Source organism: Tursiops truncatus, chromosome 10 (assembly GCF_011762595.2).
Source record: "Tursiops truncatus isolate mTurTru1 chromosome 10, mTurTru1.mat.Y, whole genome shotgun sequence".
In the NCBI taxonomy this organism is placed as follows: Eukaryota; Metazoa; Chordata; class Mammalia; order Artiodactyla; family Delphinidae; genus Tursiops; species Tursiops truncatus.
This window is the reverse complement of record NC_047043.1, coordinates 96154009-96173816: the sequence shown is the minus strand read 5'-3', so window position 1 is coordinate 96173816 and position 19808 is coordinate 96154009. Positions and strand designations below refer to the sequence as shown.

The following is a 19808-nucleotide window of genomic DNA, read 5'->3' as shown; positions in this document are numbered from 1 at the left end:
AGGTCTGTGATGAGGAGCAAATCACTTCCCCCCGGGCCTGCTTCCTGCCCCTCAAAACCAATGCCTTAACTCCCTTACAGAATTAGAGCCCTGGAGAGCAAGCCTCATGGAAAGTCTACAGCAATAGTAAAACCTCTGGGTTTGTCAAGATAAAAAAAGCCAAAAGAAAAAAGGGACGAGTCCCTACTTCTTAATAATGCACCTAGGCGATTTTAGAGCTCAAGTTCATGGTAACAAATTGAATTATGGAGGAGGCAGCTCTGCCATTTGCAACCATAGATTGTTTGAAATCCTTTTAGGGGAAAATTAAAATATCTCACAGAGAGTAATAAAAATGCTGCCTGTTTCACAGGCATAACTGCTTAGCTCTCTTGGGCAAATAAGTAATTAGGCATTTTTATTTCAGTCCTCCGTGTCATCATCTTCTTTCATTAGTGGAGGGGGAAAAAACTGTTTTGGAAGATACATAAAACCCTGGAAATCACCAGAAGGTTAATTATAAAATTGTAAAAAAAAATGATAAGTAAATAAATATATAAATTTTAAAAACACAACATAACTGCATACTGCAGAGACTAAGGGGCGTACTTTGAATTTCTTTTCCCAAACATCAGAAAGGGGAAACTGTCAGATTCCTCTGCTTCCAGATCAAATCCCACCGAAGAGCTTCGGTGTGGGGAGGCTTCCAAGGCCCATGATGCCTGGACATAGTTGAACATGGCATGGAGCAGGGAGGGTGTTCTAAGGCTTGACCCGTGGCCCCCAGACCCCCTCTGACGGACCTGCAGCTCTGCCTTGTTCTACCATCCTTCACCGCCATCCACCATCCACTTGAAGGAGTGGGTTGATTTTTCTCTCAGCTAGAAATCATCTGCTAGAGCCTCTCCATTTTACAGATGGGGAAACTGAGGACAAGAGCTTAGGGTCTAAGGGTATGTACGCCTAGGTCAATGCCCATGACCCGACAGGGCTCGGGTCTGCTCCCGGGGCCCGAGTCCTAACTGTGGGTGGGGCAGTTGGCCAGGGACATATCCTATTGCCATCCTGCCCCCCTCAGAGCCAGTCCATGCAGCATCTTCTAGACTCCGTCTTCTTCTTGCCTGCTGCTCTTTGGAACAACACGAAGGGTTCCTGTGCAAGGCTGGCCTGAGACCCACAAAGAGCCCCTCATGGCGGGGTCGGGGGACGCAGAATGCTCATAGGTATTATTCCTCTTCAGTATCTCTCTGGTCTTTGGGTTTATCCGTGGTGGCTTTTACCACTCCCAAAGCCAGCTCCACCTGAGTCGCTGCACGTTAATTTTATACCAGTGGTCTGAGTGTGTGTATGCACGTGTGGCGGCTGCCCACGGGAGGTGAGTTTACCTGCCTTATGAACTTCCCTCAGCCGCCTGCCAGTCCCACCATTAGCGCCCACGTGGAGGCGTCTCGTTCTTACCTATTCGCCTGTGCCTCCCGCACCCCAGACTGGCCTGCGTTGAGCGATCCAGCAAACAATGAGCAAATGCCTACTGTGTGCCGGGCTCTGTGCTGCCCTGAGAACCCAGGGGGGAAAGAATACAGCAACTCCTACTCGGGGTGACAAACCCACAAAGCAATTCTCAAAGACAAGGAAATATCTGTGCTGGTCCTTAAAGGGCAAGGAGGAGTTTGCCTGGCAGGGAAGGAGGAAGCAGGGGTGAAGGCACAGAGGCACGAAACAGCTCGTGTTCGGGCAGCCGCACGAGGAAGTGAGAGGCGCTGGGGAGATGTGGTCGGTGGTTTGACTGAGGCTCAGGGCAGGGGCTGTGGTGTCCAGTTAAAAAGAAACGAACTAACGCTGTGAATGGGGATGACTGTCAAAAATTGAACGTTCCATGAGTGAAGCAAGCTACGGAAGAATATGTACAGCCTCCTTACATGACGTTTTCAACATGCAAAACAGTGCTGCACATATGTACGTTAGGTCAAACTACATGAAATTGCCAATGGCTGGCCATTGTGACGTAACAAAATAGCAGTTGCATTTGGTTCAACCTCAACTGAAGTCACAAGGGACATTGCATCCAGAGCACAGAATACTACCCAGTCATGCAAAGGAACACGCTCCTGACACACGCGACAGCTTGTCTGCATTGCCAGGGGATTGTGCTGAGTGAAAAGAAGCCCGTCTCCGAAGGTTACATACTGTATGATTCCATTTATATAACATGCTCAAAATGACAGAATCATGGGGCTGGAGAACAGCTTAGTGGTTGCCGGGGCAGGGACGGGGAAGGGAGGGAGGTGACTGCAGTCACATAAGGGTGGCACAGGGAGTGCTGTGATAAACTGTTGTGTGTCTTGATGACGGTTGTCACAGGAATCTACATGTGATGCCATTGCTCAGAACTAAACACACACACACACACACACACACACACACAGAGAGAGAGAGAGAGTACACTAAAACTGGTGAAATCTGAATCCAGCGGGTTAGATTGTATCAGTGTCAACATCTTGGTTGTGACATTGTGCTACAGCCATGCAGGAAGTGAGCACTGGGGGAAACGGGATGAAGGATGTATGACATCTCTCTGTGGTATTTTTTATTGCCTGTGAAACTAGCACTATCTCGAAATAAAAAGTTAAAACACACAGGGCAAGGATTAATGCCAAATTTAAGTTAGAGTTTCTTTCTGGGACAAGGGGTGCGTTATGCAGATGCGGAGGGGTATATAGGGGGGTTCAACTTTATCTGTTAGGCTTTACTTCTTAAAAAAGAAAAATCTGAAGCAAACATGGCCTAGAACTAAGGTTCTCCAGAACTGGAGGGTCTGGGCACAAATTTTTTTTATCATTCGGTCACAGGTTTATGTTTGACATAGTTCATAATTTTTAAACAGCTGATCTTGCTTAATTCCCTTCAAACAGAGCCCGGATTGGGTCTGGGACGCAGAATCCTAAGGTGGGGGGGAGGGGTGGCCCCACCCACAGGCAAGCGGCAGCCCAGTGAGCACCCCGCCTCTCCCCGCAGCCCCCGGATAAGGAGGGCGCCCTGCCCAAGCAGGTGGGCAACAAAACAGAGTGCGGCCTGCTGGGCTTCGTGCTGGACCTGAAGCAGGACTACGAGTCTGTGCGCAGCCAGATGCCGGAGGAGAAGTTGTACAAGGTCTACACCTTCAACTCCGTGCGCAAGTCCATGAGCACCGTAATCAAGCTGCCCGACGAGAGCTTCCGCATGTACAGCAAGGGCGCTTCGGAGATCGTGCTCAAGAAGTAAGCGGTGCGGGAGCGGGGGGCGGGGCGCGGGGCGCAGGCACAGGCCGCGGGGAGGGGCCGGGGGCACCCAGGGTCACGGGAAGGGCCGTGCCCAACGCCCCGGAGCAAGACCGCCTGCACGTGCCCTCCCCCAGGGCTTTTGCTACTGTTTCCTCTTAAAGGTTTCTGCAGGGACTCCTCCCTCTTCTCCCTAAGTCACTGGCTCATCAGGAAGTTCTTCCCATTATCCCTGTCAGAGCCCCCTCACGTCACTTCCCTGAGTGTAGAGTTGGTAGACGGCGTGACTTTTCACTGTGAGCAGGTGTCCTCTGACTCCAGGTGCCAGAAGTAAGCCTGGAGAACTAAGCAAGTCAGCCCCCCTCTCTGGGCCCCAGTTTACCCATTTGTACCTTGAGGGGGACTCAACCCTGGTCACACATAGAATCACCCCAGGGAGCTTTTAAAAAAAAAAACACTGATTCCTGGACTCACCCCCAACAAACTGAATTGGAACCTCTGGCGTGGGGCCTGCAGTGTGTGTGTGGTGGGGGATGGGGTTATTCAGTGCTTTCCCAAGCCATCCTGATACGCAGGCAGGGTCAGGAACCACTAGCGGAGGTTTCATGCCCTCTGAAAACCATTTTCGCTGTGGAACTATTTTTTTCAGATGAAATCTTGTGAAGATGAAACAGAGCAAAGTAGATCTGCTCTTGCTGAAATGGCCTGGGGCAGATATTACAACAAGGCCGCCTGATTTCTTTTTGGCTGGTCCTGATTTCATCCCTGCCTGGGGCCCAGGGGCCAGGACCACCCCTGAAGCATTATGGGAGATGGTCTGGACGAGCCCTGGATGACCAACCACGGCCAGTGGGACGTCCGTCACTGGGGAGGTGGGGGTGAGCTCCGAGCCCGTCGGAGGGAGGGTCTTTGGGCCCTTGGCTGGACCTTACCCGGCCCCCTCCCACCTCCCCCAGGTGCTGCAAAATCCTCAACGGGGCGGGTGAGCCCCGGGTCTTCCGGCCCCGCGACCGGGACGAGATGGTGAAGAAGGTGATTGAGCCCATGGCCTGCGACGGGCTCCGCACCATCTGCGTGGCTTACCGCGACTTACCCGGCAGCCCCGAGCCCGACTGGGACAACGAGAATGACATCCTCAACGACCTCACCTGTATCTGCGTGGTGGGCATCGAGGACCCCGTGCGGCCCGAGGCAGGTGCCCCGCCGTGGAGCTTGGGGAAGGGGGTGGGCGTCCAGCCTGCTGGGTGACCTGGAGTACGTCGCCTCACCCCTCTAAGCCTCAGTTTCCCTGCAAGGCCCACGGGGTCTTCTCTGTACCTACTCCTAAACATTCAGACTCTTAAGGCTAGCGTAGCCACACTTATCTGCTTGGGACGTGGGGTGCAACCCACAGCCTGGCAGCCGGTGAAGGCTGCCCTGCCCTAGAAGCCTCAGAGGAGCCAGGATCTCCTGTCCAAACCCATAGGCCCAGATTCAAGGGTCCCTGCAAAGGAGACACCCAATAACAAAGGTTACCACACTCAAGAAGACCCCAAATGTGGGCCTCCCCATCAGCATTTAGAGTTCTCCCCATCCAGACCAAGTTTACCGGTTAGTTTTCCCTAGTGATGCAGCGGGCAGTCTGCCTCTATCAGGTTTCCAGGGGAGCAGAGCTGGAAAGTTAACCAAAGGTCAAATTCTCAAGCAGAAGGGAAGGGGCGGGTGACAGCACCCCCTCCCCGTAAAGATCGAGAAAAGTGATGTAATATGTGCCCCTACTGGGGTGCTCAGATGACAGTGTGTCTTCAGTCTCCTTTAGCTGACTCTGCATCTGGGGGGAAAGCCAAGGATTCAGTGCCGGGAATTTGCAGGGCTGGGGAAGGATGGGACGTGCCTGGTCGGTCGAGCTGCCCAGGCTGGGAAGACGGTGTGGGAAGAGGAGAGAGCTGCCTCGAGTCTCCGAAATGCTGCTGTGGGCAGAGCGAGCTTGCCCTGGGAGCCCGGGAGGCAAGGCTCAGGAGGGGCTGGCCTCCTCTTCCTCGAGGACTAATGCTGCTGGGCCCGGATTGGCCTTGGCAGTGGGATTTGGTGATGCTGCCCCTTGGGACTGTTTCTGACCGGGATTCTTGGCCCCCTTAGTCAATAGAAATTGATAGGAGGCCATACAAGAAATTCAGGCAAGGCTTTATTGGGGCTCCTGCTGCAGCAGGGGGGAGTGAGAACAAGTAACAGGTTCCTTTGCTCTTGGCTCCTTCTGTGGGGTGACGGTAGGGGTGTGTCCAGGGGTCGGGCCGAAGGGGGGGCTTAGGTGGTCCGCCCACCCCTTTGGTGGTGCTGTGTGCAGGGGGCGCGCCCATCACCCTGTTTTTGCTCCCGACTCTTGGGAAGTGGCAGTTGGGTTCTTTTGGTCTTTTTTGTATCTTGTTGTCTATAATTTGCCCCAACTGGGCATGCACGCGGTTATTTTTGGTCACTTACAGTTTCTTTGTATGTCGTTGCTCGAGGAGACGTCTGTCCAGGTGCAAGCACTGCAGCAAACGGTCCCAGGTCCCAGCCTGTCTCAGGGCCGCCTTCCTCCACCAAGGGCAACTTCAGTGTCCCCCGCTTACCCTGACTCCATCCTCTGGGGCATCTGGCTGTTCCCTGCTCCTCCTGGAGCCTCCATGTCCCCTTCTTTCAAGTGAAAGGGAGCAGGCAAGATGCCCTCCAAGCTCCTGGCCCCGCTGTTTTAAGACTCTGCATTCCAAAGACTAAGTGAAACTTGAAGGTCACAGACGTGGACTTTCACATTTAGGCAGCAGGGAGAGGGGTCAAAAGTGTGAGTTCGGGCATCAGATAGACCTGGGATTTTGAGTCCCTTGGCATTACGAGCTGTGTGACCTTGGGCCAGTTACATAACCTCTCTGAGCCTCCATTTCCTCATCTGAAGACTAGGGACAATAATAGTATTCTACACACATGCACACACACACACACACACACACACATGCCACCTCACTCCCACCCCAAGCCTAAAACAGCAGGGCTGGGAACACGTTCAGCCTATGTCGGAGAAAGGGAGCCTGGTTCCAACCCCAGCTCTGCCACTAACAAGCCACTTCTCCTCTCTGTGCCTCAGTCCCCTCATCTGTAAAATGGGTGGTCGGCCTGGGGGCCCCTCAGGTCCCATCCAGCTCTAAGGTTCTGAGCCAGCTGCCTGGGAGGCTTACTCTCATGCCTTTCTTTGCTTCCCTCCGTCAACACATCCCTGTGGGTGACCTTCTGTCTCCCCTGGGCTCACCCCGGGATGTGGATTTGCAAGCTGTAACTGTGTTGGGGGGCAGGGACGTACTGGAGGGACACAGCAGTCTAGGGACATGGGTTCTCATCCCGTCCCTGCCGCTCCTTCACAGAAGACCTCCGGTGTATCACTGCCCCGGGCCTCAGTTTTTCCATCTGAACAGTAGGAAAGTTGGACGTCAACAAGTGAGGGACACAGTGGAGTTACTGGTGATGCTGCCTGAAAGTATGAAAGCTCAGGGACTTCCCTGGCGGTCCAGTGGTTAGGACTCCGGGCTTCCACTGCAGGGGGCATGGGTTCTATCCCTGGTCAGGGAACTAAGATCCCTGCATGCTGCGTGGCACAGGGAAAAAAAGAAAAAAAAAAAGAAAGTATTAAAGCTCTGACCTGTTAACTCAGCATCTCCCGTGGGGTGGGGGTGGACGCAGAGCCTCAGGAGACAGGCAGGTACGGTTTTTGATTTGTTTGTTTTTTTTAGGCTTCGTGATATATCATCGCCAAATTCAAAAGGTTCGATAGCACAAACAGGGTGAAGTAGCCCCCCATGCCACCACCAGACCCCAGTGACCACCTCCGAGGCAGCCACAGTCACCAGTTTCTCGGGTGACCTTTGGAGAGGGTCCCTGCCTCTGGTGAGCATGTGTGTGTATGTTGCCAGGACAACCGTGAGGCCGGCCAGAGAAAAAAAGCCCCACCCAGACCGCCTCTAGGGTCCCACAAGCCTGGTCAGATTCATTTGCTGCAAGAAAAGAAACTCGGCCTCCCTCCCTTAGTTTCCCCGTCTGTCAAGGGAAAGAAGCTCCTATTCCCTTCCTCCCTTGAGAAGACAAAGGACAGAACAGATAAAAACAGGGTTGCAAATCCCCCCTCCCCCAGGATGCTACAGTGGTGCATTTTCCAAGTCTGATGGAAGCCAGTGAGGATGAAGCCATCAGGAGAGCAGCGGCCTGGGATTTGCCGGGTTATCCGGGGGTGTTTGGAACCCTCGAAGTCACAGACAACTGCTGTCACCACAAACAACAGATGTTTAAAAGCCTTTATTTAATGAAAACAGGAAGCACCCATTTGCTGGCTGGTTTTCCTCAGTGAGAAATATCTAGGATAATTTTAGCAAACGAAGGAATCTTTTTTTACAGCTATTTTATCTATGGGGAAAGCACATCTCAACCAGATCAATGCCTCTGGGGCTCGGGTCTTCATCCTCTCTGCACCCTCCCTGCCCGGAACAGTTAGATGTTCCATAGCTGTTCGTTGCATAAATGAGTGAGTGAAGCGATAAAAGGAAGGGCTGAACAGCTGCAGGAGGTGTCCCACTGGGTCGGAGGGACCAAGGATAGCTTGCTGAACAGAGAGCATTTCATGTGCAAGATGGGAAAGATTTGTGACACACAGAGATTCAGGGAGAGAGGGCATCCCAGGGAGAGAGGGCATCCCAGGGAGAGAGGGCATCCCAGGCAGAGGGGACAGCACAGGCAAAAGCACAGAGGTGGGGAGGGATGCTACGTGTTTGGGAACTAGTGAAAACCCTAGCTGGGTTTATGAGAGAAAAGGCTGGGAAGGGAGCTTGGAGCCAAACTGTAGAGGATTTGCATGTGCCCGTCCAAATCCATTCACCCGGGTCAGGCTTCGAGGGACTTAAGCACAAAGGTGTTTCACGGTGACCCACATTGACCAAGCACCTACCCTGCACGAGGCCCCTGAGAGGGTTCTGAGCGGCTGGCAGCCCCTGCCCTCCAGACCCACAGCCTAGTGACATGAAGGTGTAAAACCTTCCAGAGTGTAAAACCAGACAGGACTGAAGCACGACAAGGTCGTCCAGTTAGTGGCCCATTGCCTATAAAGGAAGTGGAGTAACTCGTGGTGGCCAGGGGAGGCTCCTCCGGTGTTTCCAGATCTGTCCTGAATCCCCCCCACACCTTCAAGGCAGGTCACAGGCCCTTAATATACCTGATCCAAGGGTCATGGTGGGGAGCCCAGTCCATCCCACCGCCCCAGACACCTGCGCCTCCAAGTGCTCTAGATGCCCGCTGCACCCCCATCGCACACCCTGCATCTGTATCCTTCCTCTGTGTCCCTGTACCCACCCTGAAGCGGAAAGAGCAAACAAGGGAGCCCGGGGTCAAGCGTCTTGCCAGCCTCCTCCACCCACACGTCACCAACCTGTGCTGGCCCTGAGCTTGGTGACCTTTGCTGCTGTCACAGAATTCTCCAGCCTCAGTGAAGGGTGGAGGCTATCACTCCATTTTACAGATGAGGAAACCAAGGCTTAGGTGGGAGCCCAGGGCAAAGCCCAGCCCAGCCTTTTGACCCCTGAGCCCTCTCTCCACAGGGCAGAGACACTTCCACTGCACAGAGTAAAGTGTGGGGACCATAAAAATTAGCCTCCTCCTTTTTTCCCAGTCTTGCTTGTTCAGTGGAAGCCCAGAGGGTAGGGATTCCAAGCAGGCAGATTTCAGCTTCCTGAGACAGTCTTGAAAACAGACGTCTTCCTAAGACATGGCATCCATCACCTCACTCCCAGTTCAGAACTTTCCATGCCTCCCAGGCCTGAAGGAACAAGGCCCTGACTCCCACACCTTTGGACCTGAAGCCCCTCTCCAGCTCCAAGGCCACCGGCCCCTACCCCACATCTTCCCTTGGCCTCTGCCACCCAGATCACCCGCAGCACTGTCTGCAGTGCCCTCCCCTTCTCTGTGTACCTCATGGGACAGTTGTCTGCAGCCAGGACCACAATGAACTGGTCATCTCTGCAGCCCCAGCATGGGCACAGTGCCAGGCATCAGAGCCTCAGTTAGTGTTGGCTGAAAAGAAGCAGATCAAGTATCCCCTCCTCCAGGAAGCTCCCACAGATTTCTTCTCCCCACACACTTCCTTCTAAAGTAACAGTGTGCTCCGCTGTGCTCCCAGAACTCTTTGTACACATCTTTACCAAAGACCCTGTCTCTGTACCAGAGAATGGGTCTGACCCAAAGTAACTGCTCTCTTATCCGAAAAAAGAACAATTATGTGAAAGGGGGACTTCCCTGGTGGTGCAGTGGTTAAGAATCCGCCTCCCAATGCAGGGGACGTGGGTTCGAGCCCTGGTCCGGGAAGATCCCACATGCCGCGGAGCAACTAAACCCGTGAGCCACAACTACTGAGCCTGCAGTCTAGAGCCCACGTGCCACAACTCCTGAGCCCACGTGCCACAACTACTGAAGCCCGCGCACCTAGAGCCTATGCCCCACAACAAGAGAAACCAGCACAATGAGAAGCCCGTGCACTGCAACGAAGAGTAGCCCATGCTCACCACAACTAGAGAAAGCCTGCACGCAGCAGTGAAGGCCCAACGCAGCCAAAATTAAATTAATTTTTTAAAAACGGAAAGATTATGTGAAAGGATACAATAGACTTGTTCTACCTTAGAGCAGTCAACCGTAGAGGGGATGAGCACCTTGTCAACAGAGGCAAGTAAGTAGAGGCTCTCTGACCATCTGTCAGGGATGTGTGGGAGGAGATCTAGGCAATGAGCAGAGGGTCAGAGTCATGACCCAGAGTCCCTTCCAACTCCAAGCATCTTTTAAACAAGCATAACCTAAATTCTTCCTTTCAGGGCAGAAGCCAGATGAGGTGTGTGTTCCCAAAAGAACAGCGGCTCTTTCCTGTCCCCTGGGCCAGGAGACAGCAGGGGGCTGCAGCCAGGTTACAGCCATTGTGAGGACATCGATAAATTATGTAAACGGGATCTTGGACCTCCCACATCCCCACTCCCTCCGGCTCTATAAAAGGAGGTCACGTTTGGTTATGTGAGCAGCCGCCATGGCACGAGGCAGAAGCCTTGCTCACGTGGCCCCAAGCCCTGAGTGGGCCCCAGAAGGCTCCTCCCCAGACTCTGGAAATACACTGAGAGGAGGCCCATGATCAGCTCGCCCCGCTCCAGCCCTTCAACAACAGGGAGATCACTACCTGCCGCCACAAAGCCGGCCTGTTAGAGAACTCAGGGAGCTGGAGGGGCCTCCCCCAACCTTGACCTAGGCCCTGCCTGTGCCCGGCATTTGTTTCTCACTCCACCGCAGGATGGCCGTGCTCAGGAGTTGGGATTTTCTCTATCAGCGGCGGGGTGGAGGCCCAGAAAGGGAGCGGCACACAGGCTAAACCTGGGGCAGGTAGCTGGTGGTCAGGGTAGGGGCAAGATGGAAGAGGCGGGGCCAGAGGCAGGGAGACTGGGAAGGGGCTGGGCAGTGACCTCTGCTTGAGATTGTGGTGTGGACGGGTTGTGGATAGAGGCAAGATACTTTCTGTGTCAGTTCTTATTCTTAAAATTCCTGAGCGCAGAAAGGGACCGGTGGGCGTAAGTTGTCCGCAGTCAGGTTTTGGACCAGCGTTCTAACTCTTTGCACTCTTTGCTAGGGCTGCCATTACAGAGTACCACCAACAGCAGAATTGCGTTGTCTCCTGGTTCTGGAGGCTGGAGGTCTGAGACCGAGGTGTCGGCAGGGTTGGTTCCTTCTGAGGGCTGTGAGGGAGGCTTGGCCGCGGGCCTCTCCCCCAGCTTCCGGTGACGAGCTGGCAGTCTTCAGCCCTGCTAGCACGTAGCAGCATCGCCCAGATCTCTCCCTGCCTCTTCCCGTGATGATGTCTTCCCTGTGTGTGTGTGTTTCTGTCCAGATTTCCCCTCTTTATGAGGACACGAGTCACATTGGATGCAGGCCCACCCTAATGGCCTCATCTTAACTTGATTACCTCTATAAAGAGCCTGTCTCCAAGGAAGGTCACATTCTGAGGTACTGGGTGTGAAGAGCTTTCTGGGGTGGGGGAGGGAGGGGGCGGGGAAACGACAAAATTCAGCCGTGACACCTTTAAACTCTCTCAGCAGTGACTTGTCAGGGTCGGGGTGGAAGTGAGTTCTCAGATCCCAGGATGTGGAAGAGGAGAGTCGGATTCAGGCCCCCCTTCCCACCAGGTCTGAGATCCTAAAGTACTTTTAGTACAACTGGATTTTCTGCCCTTGACGTGTCCTCTCCCACTGAAGGACATTTTACAGCAAATATTGCCTTATTATTTTGTTACTTGTCACTGGGTCAGAATCACTTGTTCGGTTGATCTGTGCTGTGTGTGAAGGGCCATGGCAGCTCCAGGCTGGTTTTTTTGTTTTGTTAACATCTTTATTGGAGTATAATTACTTTACAATGGTGTGTTAGTTTCTGCTGTATAACAAAGTGAATCAGCTATACGTATACATATTCCCTCCCTCTTGCGTCTCCCTCCCTCCCACCCTCCCTATCCCACCCCTCTAGGGGGTCACAAAGCACCGAGATGATCTCCCTGTGCTATGCGGCTGCTTCCCACCAGCTATCTATTTTACATTTGGTAGTGTATATATGTCCATGCCACCCTCTCACTTCATCCCAGCTTACCCTTCCCCCTCCCCGTGTCCTCAAGTCCATTCTCTACATCTGTGTCTTTATTCCTGTCCTGCCCCTAGGTTCTTCAGAACCTTTTTTTTTCCGACTCCAGGCTGGCTTTTGCATCCTAATTGCTGGGCAGATCCAGCGCCCTGCAAAGTTGCGGGGGGGGGGCGACAGCTTCTGATTGGCTGGGTCTGCTCTGGCCTAAATGGCCCAGATGTCAGTCTATTATTACAAAGAGGGCAGTAGGCAGCCCTTACTTTCGCAGGGAGATGTCATGTTTTACACAAAGCCTAATCATTCACATTTATTCTAAGCCAATGTCACATTATATAAATAAATTATCCTAAAATGCAATGTCCTTCCCCTGCCCGCCCCCCTGGCAAAAAACTGAAAACACACAAACATATTTATCATTGAGTTTGCAGGAAATGTGCATGTTGATGAAGCAGGGACATGATCCTGTTCAGCAGTGGAGTGTTCTGTACTCTTGCCTGGGGCCATATCCAAGAGGATGTTTATTGTGGTCTTTCTCAAAGTCCTTGTCCAGGTCAGGATAGCCAATGGTTTCCTCTTAGGATGCAGTATCATGGGTGATAGGTGGTGGCTGTCTGGGACACTGCAGAAAAGAATTGTGAGACCACATCAGGGTTTCATCAGAGGGTGCTGTGATCGATTAACAATGCCTACCACGGCCACAGGAAAGGAGGAGATGGTCTGTGTGCCATCAGTACCTCCTGGTCATCTAGGCCCCTTACCGTGGCGTTGCCTGTGAGCAGGGCTCACTCTGGAATCCGTGAGGGCAGGGAGGGCCTGCACGAGACGACGTCCACTCCATGGCACACGCCCTCCCACCCAGGTCCCGGAAGCCATCCGCAAGTGCCAGCGAGCAGGCATCACTGTCCGCATGGTCACCGGTGACAACATCAACACAGCCCGGGCCATCGCCATCAAGTGTGGCATCATCCATCCTGGGGAGGACTTCCTGTGCCTTGAGGGCAAGGAGTTCAACCGGAGAATCCGCAACGAGAAAGGGGAGGTATGTGGCCCAGTGCAGAGGGTCCTCAGAGGGCAGGGCTTTGGACGGGGAGCTGGGAGGCACGGGCATGCATGAAGCCCCAGCAGCCAGCCAGTGTGCCACTCAGAGCCCAGTGATCGAGGCAAGTCCCCTCCCTTCTCTCCCCGCCCCACCGACCCGCCCCTCCCCCATCCCTCTCCAGATTGAGCAGGAACGAATCGACAAGATCTGGCCAAAGCTGCGGGTGCTGGCTCGCTCCTCCCCCACGGACAAGCATACCCTGGTCAAAGGTAAGACTTGGGCGGGCACGGGCAGCTCTGAGGCCCAGGCGCCAGGCCTCCCCGGGCCTTCCTGTCCTGGCGCCTTCAGCTTCTTTCCAGGATGGGAGGGGCTCCTGCCTGGGGCTCCCCGCACCTGGGGACGCCCCGGGAGGCCTGCTAAGGGCCACAGTGAAGTAAGGAGGCGGCGAATCTGCTCCCTGGGCCCCACCTCCCATGGGCAGCAATGGGATTGCCTATCCAGGGGCCAAGAGTCATGGCCTGAGGGCTGAATGGGGCCCACAGATGAGTTTATTTGGGTGGTGTGTCTTTTTCAATGTTCAAGTTGAATGACTTTATACAGACCCTGCTTCCTCCCATCTGATGCCGTCTTAACCACTGCTGTCTGACACTCCGCCCATTTCATTTACTTATGTTCTCAGTCTGGCCCCAGAGCTTGTGAGTTTGAGACCCTTGGTCTGCCTGTTCTCTAAGGATGCTATCCGACATGTGTAACCAGGACGCCGGGAGTGGGCTGTCCTCGGAATAGCAATCTGAGAAATGAGCCAAAACCCAGCGTCCTTCTTCCCTGAGTCCCTCCAGGGAGAGGGCACACCCCTCGCTGAGCTCATCTAGCTGGTCAGATGCTGGGCACTTTCAGAGTCCCATAGGCCTGGGTTTAAATCCAGACTCTGCCCCTGCCCTGCTCTGTGGCTTTGGGCAATTGCCCAGCACCAGGGCTCAATTTTTCCATCTGTAAAATGGCCATAGGGGGAAGGTTTCTGGCTGAGGTCATCCCTAGGGCATCTGGGATTCCTCTCCTAAAGGTGCTGCCCAAAGACATTAAGGAAGGCAGATCTGGCCTTGGAACAGAAACACAAAGCCCCAGAACCACAGATACCCAAGCAGGAGACCACCCCCAACCCATCCCCAGTTCCTGTTCAATCATGCATTCATTCATTCACTCATTCTCTTGATAAATGTTTCCTGAGGATCTAGTATGTGCCAGGCCCAGGTCTTGGCCGACGTGGTCCTCCCGTTTTGGAATTTGTGGTCCAGTTTATCCAGCAGACATTGAACAGGTGGTTTCCCTATGTAGAGCTAAAGGCTGCACTGGTGGGAGAGAAGGGTGATCTGGGCCCTCTGCCGGCCTCTAACTCGAGCTGGGGAGGGTGTCATATTGCAGGCCGTGGAAGGTGGGGTGGGAGGCCAGGGGGAAGGGCCTGTGTTTCAGGCGGGACAGGGAACTACGCTATGAAAGCCCAGAGGCAGAGATTTCCAGGCACTGTCAAGGACTTGAAAGAAGTTCAGTTGGCTGGGCTGGAGCCTCAAGCGAGAGAGAGAGAGAGACAAGAGGAGGCGGCCAGAGAACGGGGTGCCGGCCTCAGATCACACAGGGCCTTGAACGCCAAGCAGCGACCTGCACAGTCAGCCCAGGTGGGGAGCCGAGGGACGGCCTTGAAGGGGAAAGCGCCCTCCCTGCCGCTGTGTGGCGAGTGGCCTGGAAGCAGAGGGCCCACCAGGACTGTCCAGCTGTGAGCGGTGACACCTGGGCAGGGGTGGTGACAGTGCAGGTGCACTGGAAGGGGACGGGTCTGAGAACTCTTTGTGGGCAGGAGGGGCCTGGGCCCGGCGATTGTTCAGATGGGCTGGAGGGATGGGGGAGAGGGGAGTCCAGGATTGCTCAGTCTATACGTGCTTGAGAGCCTGCTGCACAGTTTACAAGGGGGCAGCTAGGTGTCAGGAGTCGCACAAGGGACCAATTTGAGGGGAAACTGATGCACTTGCTTTAGGAGGCAGAGCTGGAGGCCCTCTGACATCCAAGTGGAGATGTCCATGGAGTCAGGGCTCAGGAGAGAGAGCTGGCCCCCGATGAAGACATAGGTGGGGTGTGACGAGTGGGGGTAAGCAGAGAAGCTGCTGGACCCAGGAACCTCCCACCTGAGCGGTGAGCAGAGGCTGAGACCTGTCAGCGGGTCTGTCACCAAGAAGAGGCAGCCAGAGGGGTCCAGGGACAAGCAGGCCGAGGAAGGAGGCCTGCTGAGGGGGGAGGCGTGGTCCACGGTGTGAATGGCTGCTGAGAGGTCCAGAGATAGGACAGGAACCATAGGAGTCAGCCACAGGGAGGTCCCTGGGGACCATGCACTGCGGGGCGTGTCAGCACTGGTGGTGGAGGAAAGAGGTCTGGGGGAAGGAGCTCTTGCAGCTCCCCGCTCTATCGGAAGCCGTAGGAGAGCTGGGCCAGCCTGGGGAGCCACAGGGGAAAACTGGCCCCCTCCTTGCCTCGGAGCAGCACCCAGGAGGGCCCAGGGAACCGGCGGGGTGAAGGCCTCAAATGCCAAGTGCACAGAGATTGGATAATCCGGGGCAGCAGAACAGCATGGGGGAGCGGCCAGGAGGACTTCCGGTGCACACGTCCTGAAGCCAGACCTTGAAGAGGGTGGAGCTTTGACCCTTGCAGGGAGCTGCGGGGAGACAGGGTCTGGGGATACAGTGCCCCAGGTCAGGGAACTCATTCCCTCCTTCCAGAGGCTGCTGCGGTTTGCCAATTGCAGGACACACGTGTGGGAGCAAAAGTGACCTGATTAGGGTGGGCGGGGGTCCTCAGGGTGTCACAAAGGCTTCCCAGGGAAAGCAGTATCCGGGCTGAGACCGGGTGACTGGGTGACGGGACGGCTGGCCCAGGGAACAGCCTGTGCAAAGACGGGCAGGTGGCCAGCTGCATGGGACGGAGAGCCGTTCCCGTGGCAGAAGCACAGGCTGGGGGTGGCTGGGGAAGGGAAGAGATCAGAGAATGGGCAGGGTGTGACCACGGAGGACCAAGCGGGTGGAGCCGAGAACTCGGCGTCATCCTGAGGCTGAGGGCAGTGAGAGTATGACTCTCAGCTGGTGCTGGGAGCTGGGTTCAGACTCAGGTGTCAGAGAGAAAGGCCCTGGGGCTGCTATGAAGATTGGAGGGGAGGGCTTCCCTGCTGGCGCAGTGGTTGAGAGTCCGCCTGCCGATGCAGGGGACACGGGTTCATGCCCTGGTCCAGGAAGATCCCACATGCCACGGAGCGGCTGGGCCCCGTGAGCCATGGCCGCTGAGCCTGCGCGTCCGGAGCCTGTGCTCCGCAACGGGAGAGGCCACAGCAGTGAGAGGCCTGCATACCGCAAAAAAAAAAAAAAAAAAAAGATTGGAGGGGAGCCTGGTGTTAGGGAGAGGGGGAGTGGAGGCGCTGCATGTGGGGTGGCAGAGAGGAGGATAAGGATCCCAGTGGGGCTTCGGGGCTGTAGGACCCGCAGACGCAGTGATGCATCTGATGTGCGGAATGGGACAGGGATGTATCAAGGTTGACACCCGAGTTTCTGTCCTGCCATGGATGTCTCTGCTTAGGGCCCCGCAAACTCCACACACACCCAGTGACGACTTTTGTCACGCATCCTTTTCTACTGGTCCCAGAGCAGTGACAGGGGCCGTGTGTCATCTTTCGCTCTGTTATTTGCTGAAGATTTTACTGAGGATGAACGTCTGGAGAGCAGGCATTGGCAAACGGCAGAGCCCAGGCCTCCTCGGGTGTGACTGACACCGCCCGCCCCACCCCCAGGCAGAAGGTGCTGAGGGAGCAGATAGTAGGCCCCCCGGCCAAACCCTGGTGCCCCAGGAGGGCAGAGGGGCTCCTGGGGTATAGGCAGAGGGGAGGTGCGTCCGGCCAGGGTGGCTGCCACTGTGGCCACAGGCTGCAGAAAGCAAAGAGGATGCTGGAGAGGCAACAGGCCCGGACCACAGAGGGCCGCAGCCGGCCCCGGACTCAGGGGCGCCACGTCCCCTTCAGGTGCTGGGAAGAAGCTCGACGGGAGGGGGTGGCAGGGCAGGGGCCAGAGAGGAGGCTGTCCCCGCCCCGCTGGGAGTCCCAGGGCCCTCAGTACATGCTCACCCCACACACAGGCATCATCGACAGCACACACACGGAGCAGCGGCAGGTGGTGGCTGTGACGGGGGATGGCACCAACGATGGGCCCGCGCTCAAGAAGGCCGATGTGGGCTTCGCCATGGTAGGAGCTCGCGGGGGCCTGGGGCAGCATCCGGCAGGAGCCCGCAGGCAGGGGGTTAGGGGAGCGTGGACCACACAGCCTCCTGCAGGGAGCGCAGCACCCCCAGTGCACACTCCACCCACCCTCCGTCCACCTGATGCTCCCAGCACTCTTGAGGCTCGGCCTGGCCTCCGGGTCTCCCTGGAAGGGTAGAGGGGGCTTGCTGTAGCGATGGGTCTGGGGGAGGGAGGGAGGGGAGGGAGGGGAGGGGCCCCCCTTCCTGAAGGCAGACCGTTGGCCTCAGGGCTGGGTCTGTGAGGAGCAGGGCTGTGGTGTGCACGCACGTGCATGCCTCGTGTGGCCTGGCGGTGTGGGGGAGGGCGGGTGTGTGCGGGGGCTGGTGTAGGGGTGAGGACAGTGTCGCTAGCGCTGCTCGCCTCTCCGGTCGCCCCACCCAGGCTCCTGTCCCCATCCCCACAGGGCATCGCAGGCACGGATGTGGCCAAGGAGGCCTCGGACATCATCCTAACGGACGACAACTTCAGCAGCATCGTCAAGGCGGTGATGTGGGGCCGCAATGTCTACGACAGCATCTCCAAATTCCTGCAGTTCCAGCTGACGGTCAACGTGGTGGCCGTGATCGTGGCCTTCACGGGCGCCTGCATCACACAGGTGGGTCCACCAGGGGCAGGCAGGATGGCGCGGGCCGAAGCCTGGGGAGGGCGGACACCCACATGGGGTGTCCCAGATCGTCACACCTGCACGCTGAGGGCCAGGAGCTGCATCACAGACCCACCCACGTAGGCGCCAGCCCCTCAGGGTGCAGGAAATGAGGCTCAGAGAGGTGGCGGGATTTGCCCAAGGTCACCCAGCAAGTGGAGATGCCAGGCCCACCTCCACATCTGCCTGACCCAGGCACAGGCCTGGCCATTGCTCCAAGAGGCAGGAGAGGTGACCCTCAAGGGAAGGCAGGACCCCTGCCCGCATAAAGGGCCAGAGAGAGGCCGAGGCAGGACAGGCAGCCAGCTGGGGTCGCGGAGCTGGCAGGGCCCTGGGAGCCTCAGCTCCGGCGTGGAGTGCGTTGGGAAAGGCCTCTGTGCCTGGGTTCCTGGGCCTCGTGGAGCCGACAGGCAGGCCCCAGCACCTGCAGCCTCACTGCTTCCTCAGCCGCCTCACGCGGCGGGAACTGTGGTGATCCCCATTTCACAGAGGCAGAAACCGAGCCTCAGAGGATGGGCCTGCCAGGCACCTGCCATTGCTCGCGCAGCCTCCTGCCTCACCCCAACGGGGCCTGACCAGGAGAGGGCAGGTGTTCCGAGGCCTGGCCCCTCCCAGAACCAGGTGGGCAGGCAAGGTCCTGCCCGTAAGAGCACAACAGAGGGCCAGAGGCCAGCACTGCCCTGAAGAGCTGTGTGCCCCTGGGAATGCTGTCCCCTCTGTGGTGCTCTGAGCCCTTGAGGGTGCACGTGGCAGCACCCAACACCCCAGCCCTGAGAGTGAAAGCCCTGGGCGGTGCCTAGGGCGGGGTGGAGGCGGGGGTCCCTTCTGCTCATAAGGGCCTTGTCTCCTGCTCTGTGGACAAGAGGCTCCCTCTAGTGGTGGCTTGAGGGACACTCCAATGGTACAGCTGCTCACACCAGGCTTCTTGGAGACCAGCTAGTGCCAGATGAGGAAACTGAGGTGCCAAGGGTTGTCTCCTGCTCTGTGGACAAGAGGCTCCCTCTAGTGGTGGCTTGAGGGACACTCCCATGATACAGCTGCTCACACCAGGCTTCTTGGAGACCAGCTAGTGCGAGATGAGGAAACTGAGGTGCCAAGGGGGCCGTCAGTTTGCCTGAGGTCTTGGATTGAGTTGGTGGCAGGGTTGTGAAGGCCTTGGTGGGGAGATGGGGGCCCTGACCCCACGGTGCATAGAGGAGGCTGATGGGCAGGAGGAAGCTGAGGGGAGTGGGGAGTGTGACTGAGCCCGGGCAGAGGTGGGAGAGGTGGCCTGGACGAGGGGCGGTGATAAATATCTAGGAGGTGAGTGAGTGTGTAAGGCGTAGGCGGAGGGGCCTCAGGAGCCAGCTCAGTCCAGGCTGCTGGGTATATAGGATCTGCAGGCTTCCTGGAGGAGGTGCTCGGGCAGTGTAGACCACATGGTACGACTGTGCGCAGACAGTATGAATATGCGATCCCTGTCTCAGCCAGAGAGAAGTGTGGGGATCCACACCAGAATGTGCACGGTGGGAACCCGTAAATGGTGAATGTTGATGAGTTTTAGCTTCTTCTGTTCCTTACTTGCCCAAATTTTCTACCAGGAAAATACATTATTTTTGGCGTCACAGACACACATAATAATTGCTTAAAGTAAACATAAGGGGTAAAGAGAAATTGGGTGGTAGTAAAAAAGGGACAGGGTCCCAGGCATTGTTTGTGGGATAGGAGAGGCCCGAGCCATTGGTGGTCGAGGGGAAAGAGGCAGCGGGAAGCAGAGGAGGTGGGGTCTGGGTGGGAGGTGGTTGTGGGAGGGTCGTGACCTTAGCCTGGAAGAGGGGCTCGTCCAGACGGGGGCTGGAGAGGCGGAGGAGGGAAGATGGCGGGGATGTGGCTGTATTTACGGGGGCTGGGCTGTGGAACTGGTGGCCATCGGGCCTG

At 56.2% G+C, this 19808-nt stretch overlaps 1 protein-coding gene across 2 annotated transcripts in view; it reads left to right on the top strand.

Moving 5' to 3' along the window:
- ATP2B2 (ATPase plasma membrane Ca2+ transporting 2) overlaps positions 1 to 19808 on the top strand; it is a 110275-nt gene that overhangs the window by 75359 nt on the left and 15108 nt on the right. For both annotated transcript variants that reach the window (XM_033865425.2, XM_073787677.1), the window contains exons 12-17: positions 2995 to 3236; positions 4193 to 4427; positions 12742 to 12921; positions 13103 to 13190; positions 17086 to 17192; positions 17652 to 17843. In XM_033865425.2, coding sequence (XP_033721316.1) covers positions 2995 to 3236; positions 4193 to 4427; positions 12742 to 12921; positions 13103 to 13190; positions 17086 to 17192; positions 17652 to 17843 — 1044 coding nt within the window. The remainder of the gene's footprint in view (positions 1 to 2994; positions 3237 to 4192; positions 4428 to 12741; positions 12922 to 13102; positions 13191 to 17085; positions 17193 to 17651; positions 17844 to 19808) is intronic.